At 46.5% G+C, this 18,565-nt stretch overlaps 1 protein-coding gene and 1 long non-coding RNA gene across 2 annotated transcripts in view; one reads left to right on the forward strand and one right to left on the reverse strand.

Moving 5' to 3' along the window:
• Positions 1-257: 257 nt before the first annotated feature.
• Positions 258-11,279, reverse strand: LOC140420685 (uncharacterized). Its single transcript, XM_072504682.1, has 2 exons — positions 11,045-11,279; positions 258-6,366 (listed from the first exon to the last, which is right to left on the reverse strand). Exon 2 carries the CDS (start codon positions 6,009-6,011, stop codon positions 4,584-4,586), a length of 1,428 nt encoding a protein of 475 aa, XP_072360783.1. The 5' UTR covers positions 6,012-6,366; positions 11,045-11,279; the 3' UTR covers positions 258-4,583.
• Positions 11,271-18,565, forward strand: part of LOC140420686 (uncharacterized) — a 105,300-nt gene continuing 98,005 nt past the window's right edge. The window contains exon 1 of the long non-coding RNA XR_011946509.1: positions 11,271-11,416. This is a non-coding gene — a long non-coding RNA (uncharacterized lncRNA). The remainder of the gene's footprint in view (positions 11,417-18,565) is intronic.

An 18,565-nucleotide genomic window follows, 5' to 3' on the forward strand; every position in this document is an offset into this window, starting at 1 on the left:
GAACCCCAAAGCATGCAGTTCAGATAAAGATAGGCTTTGGTGGTTACATGGTTCTGTCTCAGAAGGAAACGGTCAAGCTAGGAGGGCCAAGTTGATTGGGAACTTACAATAAAATGTGTAATGATACACAGGCAGTCGCATTTAAGGAATTATCACATATTTACATAAAATATAGATTCCTTTAAGAAACAAAAATCCAACAGGAAAAGTGACGCAACCGTGACTAACAAGAAAAATTAAAGATTCCAAGAGGCTCATTAATCGATTACAGATTTATTGCTTCACTGATTTATTGGTACCTTGAAGAATCAATGCAGTATAATTCTTTAAATTCAGTATACATACAGACAGAAAATAGAATATCCACAAGGCATAGTCATTGTTTCAGATAATAATATGAGAATTGCTGTACAGCAACTTAATGTGTCAGAATCTAACACGGTTTCTAGAAAAGTTGCATAAAAGCCCTCGTAATGAATAAACCATTGTTCTACAAATACATCTAGTAATGAAAAAGTATCGCAGCCTTAGCAACAGAAACATTTACAAAATGTAGCAAAGCCTTAGCGACAAACAAGGTTGATGCAGAACGCCTTATCTTCAGAGGATTGGTACACGTGGCGGGAGCATGTAGACATTTAATTAATTTGATAGACATTAATGAATCTTAAGTAATGACCAATGCCTGGATAACAAATCATGCTCCAAGTGACAAGAGAGTTATTTGAATAAATCAGGAAGACTCAGCTGAGAATTTGAAACCAATAAGGGGTTAGACCATTGATAAGAATTTCTTTAAGAATAAAGTTTCATGACTAAAGTTTGTTCTGTATTCATGCTTTAAGAAATTCTTAACCATCTATTGATTTCCTAATATTGTCTTATGTTTTTGTGCAACTCTCTTTATTATGTTTTGATGTATTATTTCAGCTGAATTTTGATTTATTTTTAAGTAAGAGAATCAAGGTGGATAATTAGCAATAAAGTTGCATTTTTGGACACCTCCAATCAACCAGATCTTGGGCTCATTTTTGAAGATAAAATAAAAGATCTTATCACTCATATAGTTGCCAAAATAAGTGTAACCCTGAGGATTGGAAACTTGTTCTAGAATTCAGCAAAGGAGGATCAAGAAACTCAAAGAGAAAATAGAATATGAGAGCAAACTGGCGAGAAACATAAAAACTGACTGGAAAAGTTCCTGTAAAATATGAAAAGGGAAAGATTCGCAAAGACCATTGTGGGTCCATTCCAGGCAGAGACAGGAGAGTTTAAAATGAGGAATAAGGAAATGACAGAGAAACTAAACAATGTGTGTCTGTCTCATGGAGGAGGATACAGAAATCGTCCCAAAAACACGAGAGAACCAAGAGGCCAGTGAACACGAGGAACTGAAAGAGATTAGTATCAGTGAAAAAGTAGTACTGGAGAAATTAATGGGATTGAAAGTTAATAAATTCCCAAAAGCTGCTGCTCTACACCCCAGAGTGTTGAAAGAGGCGGCTGTAGAGATAGAGGATACATTGGTGATCATCTTTCAAAATTCTATAGATTCTGGAATGGTTCCTGCAGATTGGAAGGTGGTAAATGTAACCCCACTATTTAAGGAGGGAGAGAGAAAACGGAGAACCACAGACCCATTAACCTTACATCAGTCGGAGGGAAAATGCTACAATCTATTATGAAGGATGTGATAACGTACAAATTAGGAGCAGGAGTAGGCCCCTCGAGCCTGCTCCACCATTTAATAAGTTGATCTGATTGTAACTTCAACTCCACATTCCCCCCGATAACCTTTCACCCCCTTGCTTATCAAGAATCTATTCAACTCAGTCTTCAAAATATTCAAAGACTCTGCTTCCACTGCCCTTTGAGGAAGAGAGTTCCAAAGACTCACAACCCTGAGAGAAAGAGGTTCTCTGCCTTAGATGGGCAAGTTGTTACTTTTAAAGCGACTCCAATTTCTAGATTCTCCCAGAAGAGGAAACATCCTTTCCACATCCACCCTGTCAAGGCCCCTCAGGATCTGATACGGTTCAATCAAATCAATTCAATCCATCGGACACAAGCCCAGCCTGTCCAATCATTCCTCATAAGCCCAGCCTCCAATTCCAGGTATGAGTCCAGTAAACCTTCTCTGAACTGCTACCAACACATTGACATCATTTCTTAAATAAGAGCAATACTGTACACAGTGCTCCAGATGTGGACTCATCAATGTCCTGTATAACTGAAGCATAACCTCCCTTCTTTTGTATTCAATTCCCTTTTTGTGATTCATGCTCTTGGACACCCAGATCCGTCGGAGTCTCAGAGCTCTACAATCTCTTACTATTCAGATCAGAAACCTTTTTTTTCTTCTGGCAACGTGGCCATTCAGCCCATCGAGCCTGTGCCGCCATTCAATACGATCGTGGCTGATCATCCACTTCACGGTAGCACAGTGGTTAGAACAGTTGCTTCACAGCTCCTGGGTCCCACGTTCGATTCCCAGCTTGGGTCACTGTCTGTGCAGAGTTTGCGCAGAGTTTGCACTTTCTCCCCGTGTGTGCGTGGGTTTCCTCCCACAGTCCAAAGCTCACTGTCCCTTAATTAGAAAAACATAATTTATTAAACAAAGAAACAGAAATCTGCCAGTCGCTGCTTTAAACACTCCCAGTGTCTGAGCTTCCACAGCCCTCTGGGGTCGAGAATCCCAAAGATTCACAACCCTCGGAGTAAAGAAATGTCTCCTCCGAGACCCGTATTAAGTGACTTCTCCCTTAGTTTGAAATTGTGTCCCCTGGTTCCAGACTCTCCAACTCGGGGAAACATCTCACCTGCACCCACCCGGTCTATTCCTTTATGGATTTTGTAAGTTTCAATGAAATCCCCTCTCATTCCTTGAAACTCTAGAGAAAAGAGGCCTAGTTTCCCCAATCTCTCTTCAGAGGACAGTCCTGCCAAACCCGGAACAAGTCTGGTGAAACTTTGTTGCTGTTCCTCTGTGGCAAGACCTTTCCTAAGGTAAGGGGAGTAAAACTGCACACATTACTCCAGCTGTGGTCTAAGCATTCCATAATGATCGATGTCAAGGCCATCGAATGGTATTCATTGAGGCACGTTGCCTGGTTCTTCTTTGGCACCAGTATGATAGTGGTCTTCTTGAAGCAGTGGGAATCTCAGAACGGAGTAGGGAGAGGTTGAGGATGTCCGCGAACACACCTGCCAGTTGGTCCGCGCAGGATCTGGGTGCGTGGCAGGGACTCCGTCAGGACCCGCCGCTTTCCGAGAGTTCACTTTCAAGAAGGCCAATCTGACTTTGTACGCTGTGACGGTGGGCATGGGTGTGCCCAAGGCTGCTGGGGCAGATGACAAAGGTTTGTTGGTTTCCTGCTCGAAATAAGCATAGAATGCTAGAGTTTGTCGGGAAGGGGTGCGCTGTTGCTAAAGATCCTACTCAGCTTAGCGCATTGTGTTGTTTAAGCCTTGCCACAATCGATGAGAGTCCATGATTCTAGCTCAGTCTGGACAACTCTTCAGTTGTCTCTTGGCAACCCTGTTGGCTTTGCAGAAGTCGTACCTAGATTTTATTTTGTATAGGTCAGGGTTGCCTGACTTGAACGCCTCAGACGTGGCCTTGAATCTCCCGATTAAACCATGGGTTCTGGTTGGGTAACGTACGAACTACCTTCTTTGACACACAATCTTCCACACACTTGCTGATGAAGTCTGTGATGGTGCTGGCATACTCGTTTAGGTTAGCTGCCGAGTTCTTGAATATGGACCAGTCGCACAGGAGCTCTTCTGTTGCCTCAGACCAGCATTTCTTAACCGGATTCTCCCGCTTAAGTTTCTGCTTGTACGCCGGGAGGAGCACCGTCTTGTGGTCTGATTTTCCGAAGTGCAGCCAGTGGATGGATCATCAGGCGCCCTTGATGTCTGTGTGGCAGTGGTCAAGGATGTTGGGGCCCCTGTTGGGACAGGAGAGGTGTTGGTGGAATTTTGGCAGTACACTCGAGGTTGGCCTGGTTGAAGTCTCCGGCCACGATGAACAAGGCCTCCGGGTATTCTGCTTCATTGTTATTTATAGCGGTGTACAATTCATCAAGCGGCGTCTTCACTTCCGCCTGGGGTGGGATGTAGATCGCCATGATGATGGCAGAAGTGAACTCCGTGGAAGGTAGTATGGACGGTACTTCAGTCGGGTATTCCAGGTCAGGGGAGCAGTAGTTCGCCAGGGTCGCCACATCCGAGCACCAGGAGTTGACGAGGAGACAAACCCCTCCACCCACTCCAGGTTCAGTCCTGGATGTAATTTACAGCAGGAATAACAGCAGAATCTAACCCAACATCACTTGTGAACCCTTTGGTGTCTCAGCATGTTGGACGACTGAGTGAATCCCTCCCCACAGTGAGAGCAGGTGAATGGCTTCTTTCCAGTGTGAACTTGCTGGTGTCTCCACAACGTGATTGATGTTTGAAATCTCTTTGTGCAGTGAGAGCAGCTGAACGGTCTCTCCTCAGTGTGAATGTGCTGGTGGGACATCAGTACCTGAGAGCTTTTAAACCCACTCCCACAGTCGGAGCATTTAAAGGGTCTCTCATTGCTGTGAGTGACATTGTGGCTCAGCAAGTGATGACCGAGTGAATCTTTTCCCAGTCGGAGAGGTGAACGGGCTCTCCCCGGTGTGACTTCGCTCGTGTTTCATCAGGTTGGATGGAGATCTAAAGCTCTTTGTGCAGTGAGAGCAGCTGAACGGTCTCTCCTCAGAGTGAATGCGCTGGTGGGACATCAGTAGCTGAGAGCTTTTGAAACCCCGCCTGCAGTCAGGGCATTTAAAGGGCCTGCTCTTGGTGTGAGTGGCATTGTGTTTCAGCAGGCTGGATAATTGAGCGAATCCCATATCACACACAGAGCAGATGAATGGCCTCTCCCCGGTGTGAACTCGTTCGTGTCTCCGAAGGTTACCAATATCAGTGAATCCCTTATCACACACAGTGCAGTTGAATGGATAATCCCCGGTGTGAACTCGTTCGTGTTTCCGCAGGCTGGCATTGTCAGTGAATCCCTTTTCACACTGAATGCAGGTGAAAGGTCTCTCTCCAGTGTGAACTCGCTGGTGTCTCTGCAGGTGGGCTAACAGAGTGTATCCCTTCCCACAGTCAGAGCAGGTGAACGGCCTCTCCCCAGTGTGAACTTGTTCGTGTCTCCGCAGGTTGCCAATGTCATTGAATCTCTTTTCACACTGAGAACAGGTGAAAGGCCTCTCTCCAGTGTGAATTCGGTCGTGTTTCCGCAGGCTGCCAATTTGAGCGAATCCCTTTTCACACTGAGAGCAGGTGAAAGGACTCTTTCCAGTGTGAACTCGCTGGTGTGTCTGCAGCTGGGATAACCGAGGGAATCCCTTCCCACAGTCAGAGCAGGTGAACGGTCTCTCCCCAGTGTGAATTAGTTTGTGTCTCTGCAGGGTGCCAATGTGAGCGAATCCCTTTTCACACTGAGAGCAGGTGAAAGGCCACTCCCCAGTGTGAACTCGCTGGTGTGTCTGCAGCTGGGATAACCGAATGAATCCCTTCCCACAGTCAGAGCAGGTGAACGGTCTCTCCGCAGTGTGAATTAGTTTGTGTCTCTGCAGGGCGCTATTGTGAGCGAATCCCTTTTCACACTGAGAGCAGGTGAAAGGCCTCTCTCCAGTGTGAACTCGCTGGTGTGTATGCAGGTTGCCAATTTGAGTGAATCCCTTTTCACACTGAGAGCAGGTGAAAGGCCTCTCCCCAGTGTGAACCCGCTGGTGTGTCTGCAGCTGGGATAACTGAGGGAATCCCTTCCCACAGTCAGAGCAGGTGAACGGTCTCTCCGCAGTGTGAATTAGTTCGTGTCTCTGCAGGGTGCCAATGTGAGCGAATCCCTTTTCACACCAAGAGCAGGTGAAAGGCCGCTCGCCAGTGTGACTGCGTTGATGCGTTGCCAGCTCGTGTGGGGCTCTAAATCCCCTCCCACAATCCTCACATTTCCATGGTTTTGCCATGATCCGGGTGATCTTACGTCTCACCGCGTTTGACGATCAGTTGAAGCCTTGTCCAAACACAGAACACCCGCACAGTCTCTCCCTGCTGTGAATGGTGTAGTATGTTTTCAGGCTGTGTCACTGGTTGAAGCTCTTTCCACAGTCAGTGCTCTGTAACAGTCTCACACGGGTGTGTGTGTCTCAGTGCTTTTCCAGACACACTGTTGTTTAAAATCTCGTGAAGCAGACAGAATAGACAAACATTTCTCCTTCTAGATTCTCAGGCCGAAGATCCCAAGAATTGAGTGACTCAATCAGTTCTTGATGTGATATTTAGTTTGAGATATCGGCCTCAAACTCCTCTCGATCGAACTGCCTGCAAACAGATTTTACAATATCAGTACAGGATAGAAATTCAGAACAAACAATTCTAGTTTCTATCGAACATTCTTTCCTCTCTCTTTCCCTGAAATGCTCGAAATCTCAATCCCACACACTCTCCCTCCATTCTCACTCTGCTGGATCTAATATTCACCCTCCCAATTCTCCTGAAGGTACTGATTCAGGCTGATTGACAGATCCAAGCTCACGGTTTCCTCCAGACCTGAAAATCTTCATGCAGGCTGCCAGAAAGATATATATCTATATTACTGGATGGAAAATGTGTGTAATATACAGATTGTATTCACTTACTTTCCCTCCCAATTTTCCTGAAGGTGCTGATCAACAAATCTAAACTCACTAAAACCTGCACAAGAGTAGAGAATCTCCATATAAGTACATTTACTGATTAGAGATAGGGAAATTCTGAGGAAGAATTTTATTTAGTCATGGAGTGGTCATGACAGGGAACTCACTACCCACAAGGGTTGTGGAAGTCGAGATGATCAATAATTTAAAATAAAATAGGATGGTTACTTGAAGAAAATAAACTTGCAGGGGAACAGGGATATCGAGGGGGAATGGGACTGACTGGATTGCTGTACAGAGAGTCAGCATTGACTCGAGTTCCCAAATGGATTCTGAAGTGCTGCAATGACTGTATGACTGGAAATATATGATGTAGGTACAGTACTATTTACAAAACTAGAAATAATAATGGATGTATTTTATCACAGAACCATCAAAAATATATATAATACATACCATATAACACTAGACATATTTCTGTCCGATATTACATTTTTAAAAATTAATTTACGGGATGTGGACAATGCTGGTCAGGCCAGCATTTATTGCCCATCCCCAGTTGCCCTTCCGAAGTAGGGGTGAGCTGCCTTCTTGAACTGCTGCAGTCCTTGAGGTGTAGGTACATCCCCTGTGCTGTTTTTTTTTTCATTTGTTTTTTTATAAATTTAGAGTACCTAATTCATTTTTTACACTTATGGGGCAATTTAGCATCACCAATCCAGCTACCCTGCACATCTTTGGGTTGTGGGAGTGAACGCAAGCAAACACGGGGAGAATGTGCAAACTCCACACGGACAGTGACCCAGAGCCGGGATGGAGCCTCGGACCTCGGAGCCGTGAGGCAGCAGCGCTAACCACTGCTCCACCATGCTGTCCTACATCCCCTGTGCTGTTAGGGAGGGAATTCCAGGATGTTGCCCCAGGGACAGTGAAGGAATGGCAATATATTTCCAAGTCAAGGTGGTGAGTAACTTGGAGGAGAACCTCCAGGTGGTGGGCTTCCCAGGTTTCTGCTGCTCTTGTCCTTCCAGATGGTAGTGGTTGGGGGTTTGGAAGGTGCTGTCTTTTTTCATAGAATTTACAGTGCAGAAGGAGGCCATTCGGCCCATCGAGTCTACACCGGCTCTTGGAAAGAGCACCCTACCTAAGCCCACACCCCCACAACCCAGTAACCCCACCTAATCCCCATAACCCCACCCAACACTAAGGGCAATTTTTGGACACTATGGGCAATTTAGCATGGCCAATCCACCTAACCCGCACATCTTTGGACTGTGGGAGGAAACCGGAGCGCCCGGAGGAAACCCACGCACACACGGGGAGGACGTGCAGACTCCGCACAGACAGTGACCCAGGCCGGAATCGAACCTGGGACCCTGGAGCTGTGAAGCAATTGTGCTATCCACAATGCTACCGTGCTGTCTGAGGAACCTTTCGGAGTTACTGCAGTGTATCTTGTAAATGGTATATACGGCTGCTACTGTTTGTCGGTGGTGGAAGGTTTGAATGTTTGTGGAAGGCGATGCAATCAATCAGGCTGCTTTGTCTGGATAGAGTCGAGCTTCTTGTGTGTTGTTGGAGCTGCACTCATCCAGCAAAGTGGAGTGTATTCCATTACACTCCTGACTTGTGCTTGTAGATGTCTGGTGGACAGGCTTTGGGGCATCAGGAGGCATGGGGAAGGGCAATTATGATGCCATTAGACATGACTTGGGGGGGGGGGGGGGGGGGATAGGTTGGAGAAATAGGCTGCAAGTGTTAGGGACACTGGATATGTGAAGCTTGTTCAAGGAACAGCTACTGCGTGTTCTTGATAAGTACGTACCGGTCAGGCAGGGAGGAAGGCGTCGAGCGAGGGAACCGTGGTTTACCAAAGAAGTGGAATCTCTTGTTAAGAGAAAGAAGGAGGCCTATGTGAAGATGAGGTGTGAAGTTTCAGTTGGGGCGCTTGATAGTTACAAGGTAGCGAGGAAGGATCTAAAGAGAGATCTACGATGAGCAAGGAGACATGAGAAGTATTTGGCAGGTAGGATCAAGGAAAGCCCAAAAGCTTTCTATAGGTATGTCAGGAATAAAAGAATGAATGGGGTAAGAGTAGGGCCAGTCAAGGACAGGGATGGGAAGTTGTGTGTGGAGTCTAAAGAGATAGGCGAGATACTAAATGAATATTTTTCGTCAGTATTCACTCAGGAAAAAGAGAATGTTGTGGAGGAGAATGCTGAGACCCAGGCTATTAGAATAGATGGCATTGAGGTACGTAGGGAAGAGGTGTTGGCAATTCTGGACAGGCTGAAAATAGATAAGTCCCGGGGCCTGATGGGATTTATCCTAGGATTCTCTGGGAAGCCAGGGAAGAGATTGCTGAGCCTTTGGCTTTGATTTTTATGTCATCATTGGCTACAGGAATAGTGCCAGAGGACTGGAGGATAGCAAATGTGGTTCCTTTGTTCAAGAAGGGGAGTAGAGACAACCCCTGCAACTATAGACCGGTGAGCCTCACGTCTGTTGTGGGTAAAGTCTTGGAGGGGATTTTAAGAGACAAGATTTATAATCATCTAGATAGTAATAATATGATTAGGGATAGTCAGCATGGCTTTGTGAAAGGTAGGTCATGCCTCACAAACCTTATCGAGTTCTTTGAGAAGGTGACTGAACAGGTAGATGAGGGTAGAGCAGTTGATGTGGTGTATGTGGATTTCAGTAAAGCGTTTGATAAGGTTCCCCACGGTAGGCTATTGCAGAAAATACGGAGGCTGGGGATTGAGGGTGATTTAGAGATGTGGATCAGAAATTGGCTAGCTGAAAGAAGACAGAGGGTGGTGGTTGATGGGAAATGTTCAGAATGGATTTCAGTTACAAGTGGCGTACCACAAGGATCTGTTCTGGGGCCGTTGCTGTTTGTAATTTTTATAAATGACCTAGAGGAGGGCGCAGAAGGGTGGGTGAGTAATTTTGCAGACGACACTAAAGTCGGTGGTGTTGTCGACAGGGCGGAAGGATGTTGCAGGTTACAGAGGGACATAGATAAGCTGCAGAGCTGGGCTGAGAGGTGGCAAATGGAGTTTAATGTAGAGAAGTGTGAGGTGATTCACTTTGGAAGGAATAACAGGAATGCGGAATATTTGGCTAATGGTAAAGTTCTTGGAAGTGTGGATGAGCAGAGGGATCTCGGTGTCCATGTACATAGATCCCTGAAAGTTGGCACCCAGGTTGATAGGGTTGTGAAGACGGCCTATGGAGTGTTGGTCTTTATTGGTAGAGGGATTGAGTTCCGGAGTCATGAGGTCATGTTGCAGCTGTACAAAACTCTGGTACGGCTGCATTTGGAGTATTGCGTACAGTTCTGGTCACCTCATTATAGGAAGAATGTGGAAGCTTTGGAGCGGGTGCAGAGGAGATTTACCAGGATGTTGCCTGGTATGGAGGGAAAATCTTATGAGGAAAGGCTGATGGACTTGAGGTTGTTTTCGTTAAGAGCGAAGAAGGTTAAGAGGAGTCTTAATAGAGGCATACAAAATGATCAGGGGGTTAGATAGGGTGGACAGTGTGAGCCTTCTCCCGCGGATCCAGAAACATCACCATTTCTCACCTTATGATGGAAGGGAGATCATTGATGAAGCAGCTGAAGATGGTTGGGCCTAGGATACTGCCCTGAGGAACTGCTGCAGTGATGTCCTGGAGCTGACATGACTGGCCTCCAATCACCACAACCATCTTCCTTTATGCCAGGTATAAATCCAACCAGTGAAGAGTTATCCCCTGATTCCCATTGACTCCAGTTTAGCTGGGGCTCCTTGATGCCATACTCGGTCAAATGCTGCCTTGATGTCAAGAGGAGTCACTCTCACCTCATTTCTGGCATTCAGCTCTTTTGTCCAAGTTTGAACCAAGGCTGTAATGAGGTCAGGAGCTGAGTGGCCCTGGCGGAACCCAAACTGAGCGTCCAGGAGCAGGTTATTGCAGAATAAGTGCCACTTAATAGGACCTTTGATGACCCCTTCCATTACTTTGCTGATGATGGAGAGTATTCCTACTGAGAAGTAATTGGCTGAGTTGGATTTAGCCTGTTTACTGACCCCTTAAATGTCAGCCATTTCCTGGGGAAACCAGCCCTTTAATTGTGAACATTAGGAAAGAGATCGTCCTTTTAGCCAGACAAATAAATGTGTCAAGCTGAGGGGGCAAAGGACGTCAATGTCTTTGAGAGAGAGAGAGAGAGAGAGAGAGAGACCTGGGCCAAGCTTTCCAGAGTCTGCACCCTCCCTGGATTCACTTCCTTTCCCTTCAGTTGCTGCAAGTCACCAATTGAAGGTCAGAATGAGAAAAGAAATGGAAAGGAGGAGGAAATAAAGTGTTTTACTCACAGATGTTGGAGACAGGAGTCTTTGTGCAGCTCAAACTTATTCAGGGTTGGGGGAACAACAGCTTTGCTCGGCAGAAACCGCCATGTGCAGCTTTCGCATCGAGACAATGGGGGAGCTTTGATTGGCGGAGGGGCAGAGTCTTTCCGGTCCTCCAACTCTTCCCATTGGTCAACACCTGAGAGGTAAGGTCAGCGGAAGTGAGCTCCCCTACGCATGCGCAGCAGTCCCTCTCCCTGAGACATGCGCAGCAGTCCCTCTCCCTGAGACGTGCGCAGTCCCGGATCAGGGAAGGGGGAGATCACCGAAGGCCGGAACTGTCAGCCGGTTGCTGGAAACCGTCTCGAGGATGTGTTGGGGGAGACGGAACAGAGGGTGGGGGCGGTGCTCGCGTGTCCGCGCGCCAGCGTGTGCGCACTAATGCAGTGACGTCACCGCGGAGCGAGTGGATTCCTATTGGCTGATTTAGAGGATGAGCACCTTTGTGATGTCACAATGTGGAGGTTGAACAATTGGTTTCAGACTAAAACGTCCTCCTCTGGGAAACATCTGGGAGCAAATCAATGTCTGCCCCTTTCAGAAGTTCATATGATATAAGAACAGTTAGGCCATTTGGCCCATCGAGTCTGCTCCGCCATTTGATCATCGCTGATCTCATCCTGGCCTTATCTCCACCGTCCTGAGAGTTCTTCAGAATCCTTCAACCCAATTAAAAATCTGTCTAACTTCTCCCTAAATTTACTCACTGTCCCAGCTCCACCGCACTCTGGGGTAGTGAATTCCACAGATTCACAGCCCTCGGGAGAAGCAGCTTCTCTTCAACTCTGCTTTGAATAGGGCAGCACTGTGGCCAAATGGTTAGCACTGCTGCCTATGGCGCTGAGGATCTGGGTTCGATCCCGGCCCCGGGTCACTGTCTGTGTGGAATTTGCACTTTCTCCCCGTGTCTGTGTAGGTTTCACCCCCACAACCCAAAGATGTGCAGAGTAGGTGGATTGGTCACACTAAATTGCCCCTTAATTGGAAAAAAAAAAATTGGGTACTCTTAAAAAAAATATTTTTTAATTTAAACTTTTGAATTTGCTACCGCTTATCGTAAGACTATTACCTCTCGTTCTGGAATGCCCCACAAGAGTCAGCAGCCGCTCCAAGTCTACTTTATCTTTCCATTTCTTTTCTCATTCTGAGGGGACAGTGGTGACTTGCAGCAGCTGAAGAGAAAGGAAGTGAATCCAGTCTGTATGTTCCACACATTTTGAGTTCAGTAACATAGACATATTTCTGTCTGGCAGTCTGCATGGAGATTTACAGGCCTCTCCAAAACGGGGAGCAGGGATCTGTCAGTCAGCCTGAATCAGCACCTTTAGAGAATTAGGAGGATGAATATTACAGCAGAGTGAGAATGGGGCAGAGTGTTGGATGGAAACTAGAATTGCCTGTTCTCAATTTCCATTTGTACATTCCTTTTACTGGATATTAGATGAAGATTTGCAGAAAAAAACCTAACGCCACTTCAGGATTTGGAAGAGTCACTTGGTTTATCGGGACCTGAATATCATCAGGAGAACCATCACTGCAAAAGACACTTCTGGGGTTAAGGATTGCCAGTCAGGCAAAGGAACAGAATGGAAGTAAACACAGGAACGAAGAATCACATTGGGCTGGTTCCAGGAGAATTGAGTGACAACTTCAGCGACATAACCATGGAGTGTGATTTTTGATTGTCTTAAAAGTAAAAGGGCTACACTCTATTTGTAGTTTAAGGGATACGTTCCCTATAAAAATAGTGTTTAGGCATTGTTGCTTCTAGTTTGTTGCAGTAAAGTCATAAAACCTGAAGTTTTTGTCTTATGACTCATTAATTTGTTCACTGGGTTTAGAATTTATCTTTTAAAATTCCTGATCTTTTCAGAGATCTTACACAGTTGGTTTTGAGTCACAAGTTTCAACTTCCCATTTAAGCCTCAGGCAACATGCTCTCTCTCTCTTGCTCATGTCAATGACAGCCCAGTAACAGAGCTGAAGGCTGGAGTTGCTGTGACCCCTTGTCAGAGCTGGAATCAGTTGAAAGAAGAACCATAGTTTCTGGTTGAGCTTTGTGTTAGCTGTCCAACCAGGCTGACCATATATAAATAGCTAACCAGGTATTATGTTGTGATGAGGGTTTAGAAAGAGACCCTGGATAGACGAGTTCACTGAAGCTGTGGGCTTGTCAGCTGTACAATGAAACCAGGCATCAAACAGCCACAGACACCTGTAATATTGGACACTGGGTTTAATCCTGTTCTGTATTAAACAGACCTAGTTGATACTGGGTGATTGTGATATAGTTAATCTGACCCTTTGTTCATTCAATTTCAAAAGTGAATAACATTGATTCAAGTACAGTGACTACCTTGTCAATCTGTCAATAAACTGGTGTCAGTTCATGCAGATTCGTATCTGATCTCAATTCCATTACTTATTTTTGTTACTGACTAGACTGTCTCTCTCTTCTCTCCTCTCTCTCTCCTGCCTCTCTCAGTCTCTGGTGTTCCTCTCTCTCTCTGGTGCCTCTCACTCCCTCTGCTTCCTCTCTGTCTCTCTCAGCTGCCTCTCACTCTCTTCAGTGCTTAGGAAGGCAGGTGGGATAGTTTCCTTTGGTAGCCGAGGGCTGACATTATGAGAACAGGGAGATTGTGCTGGAACTGCATCAAACACCAGTTAGACCACAGCCATATTACAGGAAGGATGTGATCATCCGAGAGAGACTGCAGAGGAGATTTATTTATTTAAATTTAGTGTGCCCAATTAATTTTTTCCAATTAAGGGGCAATTTATTGTGGCCAATCCACCTACCCTGCACAACTTTGTGTTGTGGGGGCGAAACCCACGCAAACGGGGAGAATGTGCAAACTCCCCACGGACAGTGACCCAGAGTCGGGATCGAACCTGGGACCTAATGCTGTCCGTTGCAGAGAAGATTTATGATGATGTTACCAGGGATGGAGAATTTTAACTATGAGGAAAGTTTGGATCTCCCCAGTGTGAATTCGCCGGTATACAGTGAGTTGCTGAATCTAGTCCCACAGTGAGAGTACCTGAACGGTCTCATCAGTGTGAACAAGCTGATGGGACATCAGTTCACCGGACGTTGTATAGAATTTCCCACAGTTTAAACATTTGAAAGGTCTGTCTTTATTAATAATAATCTCTATTGTCACAAGTAAGCTCACATTAACATTGCAATGAAGTGAAAAGCCCCGAGTCGCCACATTCTGCCGTCTGTTCGGGTACACGGAGGGAGAATTCAGAATGTCCAAATTACCCAACAGCACGTTAGATAAACTTGGTCAGTTCTCACTGGAACAACGGAGGTTGAGAGGCGAGCTGATAGAGGTCTACAAGATTATGAGTGGTATGGACAGAGTGGATAGTCAGATGCTCTTTCCTAGGGTAGGAGAGTCAAGTACTCGGGGACATAGGTTTAAAGTGCGCGGGGAAAAGTTCAGAACAGATGTGCAAAGCAGGTTTTTTACACAGGGTGGGAAATATATGGAACGTGCTGCCTGGGGAGGTGGTGGGAGCCGGTACGGTAGCGGCATTTAAGGGACAACTAGATAAATATATGAATAGGGTGGGAATGGAAGGATATGGACTCCATAAGTGCAGACAGTTTTAGTTTAGGCAGGTACCATTATCGACCCAGGCTTGGAGGGCTGAAGGGCCTGTTCCTGTGGTGTATTGTTCTGGGTTTTTTTTAAATTTAGAGTTCCCAATTCATCTTTTGCAATTAAGGGGCAATTTAGCATGTTCAATCCACCTAACCTGCACATCTTTTGGGTAGTGGGGGTGACACCCACGCAAACACGGGGAGAATGTGCAAACTCCACACGGACAGTGACCCAGAGCTGGGATTGAACCTGGGACCTCGGTGCCGTGAGACTGCAGTGCTACCACTCGCCACCGTGCTGCTCTTGCATATTGTTCTATGTTCACCTCTTTCGGGACTTGTGGGAGGAAACCGGAGCACCCGGAGGAAACCCACGCAGACACGGGGAGAACGTGCAGACTCCGCACAGACAGTGACCCAAGCTGTGAATCGAACCTGGGACCCTGGCGCTATGAAGCAACAGTGCTACTGTATCACCCCAATATGATCCCACTAGTGTTTCAGCCAGGTGGACAAATCCCTTCCCACAATCAGATGAATGGCCTCTCCCCAGTGTGAATTCGCTGGTGGACAGTGAGTTTAGATGATCGCCTGAACCCAGCCCCGCAGTGAGAGCACCTGAACGGTCTATATGAATATATTGGTGGGACATCAGCTCCCAGGAGCCTTCATAACATTTCACATAGGCTGGGCATTTAAAAGGTCTCTCATCAGTGTAAACATGTTGATGGTACATCTGTTTTCCAGAGCTTTTAAAGCATTTCCCACAGTCTAGACATTTAAAAGGTATTTTGTCAGTGTGAACTCGCTGTTGTCTCAGCAGGGTGGATATATGAGTGAATCCCTTCCCACACTCAGTACAGGCAAATGGTCTCTCCCCGGTGTGAACTCGCTGCTGTTTCAGCCACTTGGATGAATCAGTCAATCCTTTTCCACACACACAGCAGGTGAACAACTTCTCTCCAGTGTGAACCCGCTGTTGTGTCAGCAAGTTTGATGACCAAGTAGATCCCTTCCCACACACGGAGCAGATGAATGGTCTCTCCCCAGTGTGAGTGTGTCGATGAGTTTCCAGCTCAGACGGGAAACCAAATGCCGCCTCACAATCCCCACATTTCCACAGTTTCGCGCCAGTGTGAATGCGCTTGTGTCTTGACAGGCCAGAAGTTTAGTTGAAACCTCGTCCACACACACAACACATGTATGGTTTCTCTCCACTGTGAACAGTGTTTTTTCCTTTCATGTGAATCGATGGAATTCCCTGCCCAGTGAAGCAGTTGAGGCTCCTTCATTAAATGTTTTCAAGATAAAGATAGATAGTTTTTTGAAGAATAAAAGAATAAAGGGTGATGGTGTTCTGGCGGGAAAGTGGAGCTGAGTCGACAATACATCAGCCATGATGTCATTGAATGGCGGAGCAGGCTCGAAGGTCCAGATGGCCGACTCCTGCTTCCAGTTCTTATATTCTTATTTTATGTTCAAAACCTGTTGATATTCAGTAACGGTAACTGAAGCGACTCCGTCAGATCCTGATGTGATGTTTCCCAAATGCAAAGCTTCCCCTTCCAATATCCTGTGAAATCAGTTTAGACAGAAAAAAAGGAGTGAGGGAAAATCCAGAAAAACACAAAGGTGGATTGTGAAATTGAGCTGAAATCTGGTCATTTGTGAGGCCGGCACTAGGAAAAGGTAACCTTGAAAACTGCCAGATTTTCACAAAAGAACAACTGATTCACTGATGTAGTTCAGGGAAGGGAACCTTCCACAGGTCTGGGCCAGAAAAGTTTCAGGCCTCTGTGGGGGGAGGAGAGTGAGAAAAGATTGAGAGCAGAGGCGGAGAAGGAGAGTGAATTTCTCTTTCCAAAATCTAACCAGAACATTGACAGAATCTCCCAAACCCTCAACCTCCGCCTCCTTGAAGGACCAGGATATCGGGTCTGTGAACACCATCACATCCAGGTTCCCCTCCAAGGCACACACAGTTCTGACAGTAAGTAATGGGTGAGCAGAAACTTTCTCCACTTCAACATTGGGAAGACATTGCGTTCAGCCCCTGTAACAAACTCCTTTATTAGCCACTGACTCCATCCCTCACCCTGGTCATTGTTTTGAGATTGAGATTGAAAGAGATTGTCCAAATGGTTGGTGTGATATTTGACCCTGTGACTTGCACCCAACCACATATTTACATCATCTTGAAGACTGGATTCCACCTCAGTAACATTGCCTGACTCCAGCCAAGGCTCAGAGCATCTGTTGCTAAAACTCTGATCTATTCCTTTGTTATCTCTGAGAGATCTATGCTCCTCGAATTGATACTTCCTGAGTATTCCTAATTTTATTTACTCTGTCTTAGGTGGCATCATCTGAAGGTGCCAAGACCACAAGACATTGTAAGGTGCACCTTGTACACCACCTTCAGTGGTATCAGCCCCAGCCTCGCACACAAAGTTGAGGCGTTTAGCCTCCGCAGCACACACCCTCCTCCAGTGCCACACCCAGCTTTTCCTCCCACTTGGCCTTAACCCCTCCCTCCTCCAAAACCCTCCTGTAAATCACCGAGATGACACCACCCCCCCCTCCCCTCCCCTCCCCCTGTCCGTTGACAGCACCGCCTCCAACAGCGACGAGACAGGCACTATTCGGAAGGTCAGGAAGACCTTCCTTGCAAAGTCCAGCACCCGCATATACCTAAAACATTCTCCCCACGCCAACCCAAACATCTCAGTCAGCCCCTCAAAGCTCGTAAACGGCCCTTCCAGAAACAGGGATTCTATAATTCGAACTTTTAAAGAATATTTTAGAGTAGCCAATTATATTTCTTTTCCAATTAAGGGGCAATTTAGCGCGGCCAATCCACCCAACCAGCACATCTTTGGGTGTGAATATAATTCTAACTTAGGATGACCACTCGTGTGCCCTACTGAACTTAACTTTACCCCTTGACATTGTCAGCAGTTCATTCTTGGTGCAATATATAGATAGTCCAACGAGGGAAGGGGCAGTACTGGATCTGGTATTGGGGAATGAGCCTGGACAGGTGGTTGAGGTTTCAGTAGGGGAACATTTTGGGAGTAGTGAACATAATTCCATATGTTTTAGGGTACTTTCGCCACAGATTTTTGGGCACAAAAGGCAGGACATCCCTTGAGGTAGTAGAATCCAGAGAGCAGGATTTACATCCTTTTCTTTCCTTCCCTGCTTCCACCCTGTCTCACATTAAGACACTGGGACTCAAAGGGTGACCCAGTTTGATGGACAGGTTGTCTCTATTCGAAACAATGGGGACAAGCTCCACCCAGCTATGAAAATAATGCCCCCAACGTGATGGCGGCTGCACATGCTCAGTGCTTCACATTGCCCCCAATAAAGATGGTGATCATTAACCGGGACGATTTAAGGGATCTTTGGCCCCGCTCAGTACAAATGCGATTGATGAGTTTTTGAGGGAGTTTGTAGATCACACAATCTGTATAGAAATCTTCCCGTCCACACGCCGGTTCCATCATACGCTCCGATCTGTGAGTTTCCGCTTACAAATTACGGATCCGAGAAAAAAAGCATCCACCCCTCACCATTTCCCGCACTGCGCATGCTTCATTCACTGACCCTCATTCGCTCCGATTGGTTGTAGGACCAGCCGCAACCGTTCGGTCCTCCAGTCCTGCCCCCTATTATTAGTGGTCCTGAGCCGCCGTCAATCATTCCCCTGGGCATTGTGATCTGGAGCATGCGCAGTGCGGTTGATGATGTGAGACAGTAGCGCGCAGGTGCAATGCTATTGTTCGTCTGGAGGAGAGTCCTTTGTCCCGGGGAAGCAAAGTTAGCATCAGGCGGTGGGAGGGAGGATCCGCAAACCCTTCACAATCATT

Source organism: Scyliorhinus torazame, chromosome 5, assembly GCF_047496885.1.
Source record: "Scyliorhinus torazame isolate Kashiwa2021f chromosome 5, sScyTor2.1, whole genome shotgun sequence".
Lineage (NCBI taxonomy): Eukaryota > Metazoa > Chordata > Chondrichthyes > Carcharhiniformes > Scyliorhinidae > Scyliorhinus > Scyliorhinus torazame.

Excerpts from the sequence above, each read along its gene's own strand:
- LOC140420685 (XM_072504682.1), bottom strand. The coding sequence starts at position 6,011 with ATGGCAAAACCATGGAAATGTGAGGATTGTGGGAGGGGATTTAGAGCC.